The following is a 6,269-nucleotide window of genomic DNA, read 5'->3' as shown; positions in this document are numbered from 1 at the left end:
CATCACCATGTTAGCCAGGATGGTCTCGATCTCCTGACCTCGTGATCCGCCCGTCTCGGCCTCCCAAAGTGCTGGGATTACAGGCTTGAGCCACCGCGCCCGGCCAATGTTTTCTTAATGAAAACAAGGAATTATCTTTAATTCATAAATTCTTCCTCCCGTAACACCATCACCTCCCTCTTTCCAGACTAATGATATAGCCCAAGAGTATACAGGCTTTGGAGATACAGGCTACCCAAGGCAATGGACTGGGGTCCATTGGGACCGCAGGCTCTTCCTCACCCAGATCGCTGTCACCCTCATCCCTGTGCCTCAGTGTCATATGGCACTGCTTCCCAAGGACTCACAGCTGAGTACATGACCATCTTGAGGGGCAGCCCCAGGCGCTGGACCCGGGAGAAGTTTGCAAGGATAGCATTCAGCAGGATCCCTGAGGATGGGAAAAAAGAGCTTAGAATCTCCCAGAGTGAGGCACCCCAGCCTCCCGGCCCGACACCTCACCCCCTGTCAACTGGGCCTTCTCTGCTGCCCGGGGTGGGCCCACGTGGGCTCCAATATCCAAAGCTGAGATCTGGGCAAGGGTCCGCAGGACATCTGGAGAGGCCCAGGCTGGTAGTGGAAGACCATGGGCTTGCTGTGGGGAGACGGGAAGAGAAGACTGATGGACCATCCTGAGCCCTCGAGTTTGCCTCTGGCCCTGCAGGCGTGTGCTGCCCCCGGCTCTTTTGAGTCCCCCATGGGCTGGATCTGGATCAGGCTGGGAAATCATGAATGTGGACAGCAGTGTGGTTTTTTTTTTTGGTTTGAGACGGAGCCTTGCTCCATCACCCAGGCTGGAGTGCAATGGCACAATCTCGGCTCACTGCAATCCTCGCCTCCCGGGTTCAAGTGATTCTCCTGCCTCAGCCTCGCGAGTAGCTGTGATTACAAGTGCGTGCCACCATGCCCAGCTAATTTTTGTATTTTTAGTAGAGATGGGGTTTTACCATGTTGGCCAGGCTGGTCTCGAACTCCTGACCTCAGGTGATCCACCCGCCTCGGCCTCCCAAAGCGGTGGGATTACAGGCGTGAGCCACTGCGTCCGGCCAACAGCGATCATTAATTAATAATAGACATTGTCATTCCACAGCCCAGAAGGCTTTATCTGAAACACCTGGGACCAGAGGGGCTTCACAGCTCAGACATTCTGGACTTCAGAAAGATCTGATGGTACTGACACCACACAGCAGGGAACACACATAGCAAGGGCTGGGGCAGCCCCCTTAGTCACACACATCGCTGCTCCCACCCTGTGATCTGGAACATTCCGTGAGCTGGAGTGAGCAAAGACTAGCAAGAGTACTAGCTAGGTGTGGTGGCTTGCACCTGTAATCCCAGCGCTGGGGGAGGCGAAAGGATTGTTTGAGCCCAGGAGTTCCTGGGCAACATAGTGAGACCCCATCTCTGCAAAAAAAAAAAAAAACAAAAGAAAAAAAAAAACTTTTTTTGTTTTTTTTTTTCTTTTTAAATTAGCCAGGCATGGTGGTGTGCACCTGCCTCAGCTACTTGGAAGGCTGAGGCAGGAGGATTCCTATAGCCAGGGAGATGGAGGCTGCAGTGAGTTACGATAATGCACTCCAGCCTGGGTGACAGCGAGACCCTGTCTATTTCAGGTCAGCTCCCGCCGCCCAGGTTTTGGGTTTTCTGATTACAGGACTGTGGGGAGGAATTGCCAAATGTGTAGCCTCAAACCCTGGCGAGGCCTTCACTGTGTGCCAGGCGTTTAACCATTTGAATCCTCACGGCGTCCTGGGGAGGTGTTGATACCGGTGTTGCCATCCCCACTGTGCGGATGGGAAAACTGAGGCACAGAGTTAACTAAATGCATGAGGGAACAGGGCTAGTGAGTAGCAAGCTGGGATTGGAAACAGTTGTCCTTAAACCCTTGGCTGGGAAGGGGCGGGGCTCACCTGGCACATGAGTGTGTCCAGAACCTTCCATGCCCTGCGCAGCGGCTCTCCAACCAGCGACAGCCCCGTGAAGTTCTCCAGGCGAGTCAGGAAGCCCTGGATGCACAGGGCTGGGTGAGCCCTGGCCGGTCCCCTGCGCCTCGCCCCACCCCGCCACCACCCTGCTCACCGTCCAGCCCTCCAGGGCCTCCTGGTACTCGGTGGCCTCGGTGGCCTCCCGCAGCAGCTCGTGGTATCTGGGACAGCTGCGCATGGGGAACCTTAGCAGCTGGGGAGAACTGAGGCTCAGAGAGGACAGCCACGTGCCTTGGGTCTCACAGCGGGTTGGGGGAACCCGGGCTCTCTGCCCCTGCGTCTGTCACAGTTTCTCCCAGATCCGGAAGAGCAGCGTGGGCCCGGGCTCAGGCTGGTCTGGACAGACCGGCTCGAGGACAGCCTTGCTTCTCGGAGCTAGCTCAGGTGGCCAGACCCAGAGCTGCCTCTCTCTCCACCCGCTCCCTCCCTCACCACACCTGGGTCCAGCGCCCTGACCTTGTCCTCAGCCACGGGCACCGTGTGCACTGGGATCGGCCTCCAGTGGGCCTCGGGGCTCCCTGGAGCAGCCTCGGGAAACAGCCCGGCAAGGTTGGCCTGCGCGCTCTCCAGTGTGCGGTCAAAGTCCGTGCTGCGGATGTACACCTGGAGCGGGGTGGAGAGAGGGCAGGCGGGGGGTCGTGGTTGGGGTCAGAGGTCAGCGGTGGTGGCAAATCACAGAAGCCTCAGATTCGGTTTGGAGTAGGGGTCAGACACTGAGAATCATGTGGCCTTCAATGTTGGAAGCTGGGATCAAGGGTCCAGAGGTTAATGTCAGGAGCGGTTGGGCTGGACGTCCTAAACTGGACAGCCATGTTGGATTTAGGGGGTCAGTTGAGTCAATGAGGGTCAAAAAGGAAGATCAGAATCAGTGGAGGCTGGAGGTTAGAGGTCAAGTTTAGGAGGGCAGCATGGAGGCTTGGTGTCAGAGTTCAATACGTGTTCATCAGAGGTCAGGGGGACTGTCTGTAACTGGGGGATGTCAGAGACATAGGAGGAGACAAAAGAGGTAGGTCAGAAGTGACAAAGTGTAGAGGTTAAAGGTTAGAGGTCAGGAGAGCAAGTTACGTCAATAAGGGTCAAAGATCGAAATCAAGTTTGGGGTCAAATGTCAGAGGCCAGAGGTCTGATTGGAGTCAACGGGACTAGAAAACAGAGATGGAGGCTAAATAATAAAGTCAGAGTTGATGGAGGTCAGAGGTCGAGATGTGACAGGTTGAGATGGAGTCAGAAGTCCGTGTGGGTTAGTCAGTGTACGGGGGGTCAGAGATTAGAGGTAGAGGGCAAGTCAGGTGGATGGAGGTCAAAGGCCAGAGGTGGAGGCCCAAAGAGGGTGTTGTAGTCAGTGCAGGTCAAAGGTGGAAGGTCAGGGGACCAGGTGGGGGTCACTATGGCAGTACCTCCTCCCGCCGGTACTCGGGACTCAGAAAGGCCTCATAGCGGCTCCTCAGGAAGCGGCCCAGCTCCAGCTGCTGGCGGACCCCCTCCTGGGGACAGAACAGCCTTAGTCTACCCCTCTCCACCCCTCCCACCCTTGCCCTCACCTCCCACCCGCTTCTCACCCTGGTCAGCTGGCCCAGGCCTCGTGGCCACAGGGTGGAGGCCACCTGCTTGTGTGGGTCCGTGGGGTAGGAGGCCAGCGGGGCCCGGTCGCCATGGCGGAATACCTGGACACAGGACTGGTCAGGGCTAGCCCTGGGGGAGCTGAGGGCAGGCCGGGGCGGGGGCGCCTCACCAGAGCCACGAACACCAGTGGTCCTTCTGGCAGGGCCCGGGGTGGCAGCAGCAGCAGCAGCAGGAGCAGGAGAGGTCCAGCAGGGTGGCCCCAAAACCCCAGCCCGGCCATTTCCACCCAGCCCAGACGCTGAGCTCAGCCCACTGTCTGGGCCGCAGTCCCGCCTGTCCCAGCCCTGCACTCAGCACCCCCATTATAGCAGGCCCTGGCACGCTTCCCCAGGGGCCACAGGTCCCATCCCCCAGCGCCTCTGCCAGTCTTTGATTAACCCGTTTCATCTTCACTGCTGCCCCAGCAGAAGCTCGATGTGCTGTCACCATCCCCATTGTGCCGATGGGGAAACTGAGGCACAGAAGGGTTCTGTAACTTGCCCAAGAAAACACTGAGGTTTCTCAGACAAAGCTGCGATTGGAACCCAGGTGCCTTTAACCTGGATGCAGACTTGGAAAGAGACCCTCACCCCGCATTGTTCATCTCAGCCACAGCCTTGACCCCCTGAGTCAGAGAGGTCGACGGTAGTAACCATGTGCTTGATTTTCTGCGCTTTGATGCTTTGGCACCAGGGGCCTTGCTATTCATTAGAAGGACCGCCCCTCCCCGGGTTACCAGTTCCTGGAAATCGTCACGGACTGGCCCAGGCGCATGCCTCTTCTGTACAAACCAGCCAACCCAGAGCCCACACCCCAACCACCTGGGCCACCATCCACCTGCCCTGATCACCTGGGACAGGGTACTGGACAACTCAGGACAGCCCCTGTGCCCCAGAGCCTGCTGAAGTGGCTCAACCAGCCACTCTTTACCCTACCTTATCCCACAGAAAACACAAAGAAGCTGCTTGCTTCAGGTCTGTCTCCCGGGCACCCCTAGTGCCTCCCCGTGTGGCCCCCGTGGCATGCTCCCTCCTCTGGAGAAACTGTGAGTATAACAAGTCATCTTTCTTTCTCTTTTCTTTCTTCTCTTTCTTTCTTTTTATTTTATTTTATTTTTTGTATTTTTTTTGAGACGTAGTCTTACTCTGTTGCCCAGGCTGGAGTGCAGTGACATGATCTCAGCTCGCTGCAACCTCCACCTCCCAGGTTCAAGAGATCCTCCTGCCTCAGCCCCCCTAGTAGCTGGAATTATAGGCATGTGCCACCATGGCCAGCTAATTTTTGTTTTTGTTTTTGTTTTAGTGGAGATGGGTTTTCACCATGTTGACCAGGCTGGTCTCGAACTCCTGACCTCAGGTGATCCACTTGCCTTGGCTTCCCAAAGTGCTGGGATTACAGGCGTGAGCCACCATGCCCAGCCAACAAGTTATCTTTCAGTGGCAATCGTCTGCTGCTCAGGCGGCCTTACCATCCCACAATGCTGATAAAATCTACACTTCTCAGCACCATCTGGGGTTGGCTGGTGCTCCTGCCTCACTGTGCACAGTCAGCCTCCAGTCCTGTCCTGTTTTTTTTTTGTTTTGTTTTGTTTTGTTTTTTTGAGACAGAGTTTTGCTGTATTGCCCAGACTGGTCTTAAACTCCTGAGCTCAAGCAGTTCTCCCACCTTAGCCTCTCAAAGTGCTGGGATTACAGGTGTGAGCTCCTGCAGCAGTTACGAAAGTTTTGTGAATCTCTCTCTCTCTCCGTACTTGAAATACGATAGAGGCCCCTGGAATAAAGAAGTAGAAGAGCTGGAGGCTTAAGCCAGACCAGGAGCTGGCAGCTCACACCTTTAATCCCAGAACTTTGGGAGGCCAAGGTTTGAGGATTGCTTGAGGCCAGGAGTTCAGGACCAGCCTGGCCAACATGGAGAGACCGACCACCCCCCCCCCCCCCCCGCCCCGCCCTGACTCCATCTCTATAAAAAATAAACAAAAATTAGCCAGGCGTGGTATGGTGGCGTGTGCCTGTAGTCCCAACTACTCAAGAGACTGAGATGGGAGGATCATGTGAGTCCAGGAATTTGAGTCTTCTGCGAGCTATAATCATACCTTTGCACTACAGCCTGGACAACAGAGTAAGACCCTGTCTCTAAAAAAAATAGAAAAGAGAAAAAAAAAAAACCCTGAAGCAAAATTAAGAAACTAGAAACCATGTTCTAGCCCCTGGAGATGTCAGCACTTTAATATCTACTGATGTATTGGCTGCTGTGACAGGTTACCACTCAGTGGCTTAAAATGACACACATTTATTCCATTACAGTTCAGGAGGTCAGAAGTCTGCAATCAATATAACTGGGCCAGGCATGGTGGCTGACACCTGTAATCCTGTCACTTTCTGAGGCCAAAGTGGGCAGATCAGTTGGGTCCAGGAGTTTCAGACCAGCTTGGGCAACATGGTGAAACCCTGTCTCTACTAAAAATACCAAAAAACTAACCAGGTGTAGTGGCGCACGCCTCTAGTCTCAGCCACTTGTCGCTTGAGTCCGAAGTTGAGGCTGCAGTGAACCCTGATTCTGTCACTCCACTCCATCCTGGGCGACAGAGCGAAACCTGACGTTTAAATGCAGTTTTTCATATATGTACTTCTTACCCAAATGAGA

At 55.0% G+C, this 6,269-nt stretch overlaps 1 protein-coding gene across 1 annotated transcript; it reads right to left on the bottom strand.

Annotated features, from left to right (window-relative positions):
* Nucleotides 1-347: 347 nt before the first annotated feature.
* ACP4 (acid phosphatase 4) lies at nucleotides 348-3,867 on the bottom strand (the record flags this gene model as incomplete). The annotated part of the gene is made up of 8 exons (XM_026451255.1): nucleotides 3,757-3,867; nucleotides 3,584-3,688; nucleotides 3,422-3,508; nucleotides 2,481-2,627; nucleotides 2,119-2,217; nucleotides 1,950-2,045; nucleotides 502-634; nucleotides 348-430 (listed from the first exon to the last, which is right to left on the bottom strand). Coding segments are annotated over exons 1-8 (861 nt in total), but the record flags the coding sequence as incomplete, so codon positions are not given.
* Between the last annotated feature and the right edge of the window lie 2,402 nt (nucleotides 3,868-6,269).

This window comes from Piliocolobus tephrosceles, unplaced genomic scaffold (genome assembly GCF_002776525.5).
Source record: "Piliocolobus tephrosceles isolate RC106 unplaced genomic scaffold, ASM277652v3 unscaffolded_28438, whole genome shotgun sequence".
Classification (NCBI taxonomy): domain Eukaryota; kingdom Metazoa; phylum Chordata; class Mammalia; order Primates; family Cercopithecidae; genus Piliocolobus; species Piliocolobus tephrosceles.
The sequence above is the reverse complement of the archived record's forward strand: the minus strand, read 5'-3'. Positions and strand labels throughout refer to the sequence as shown.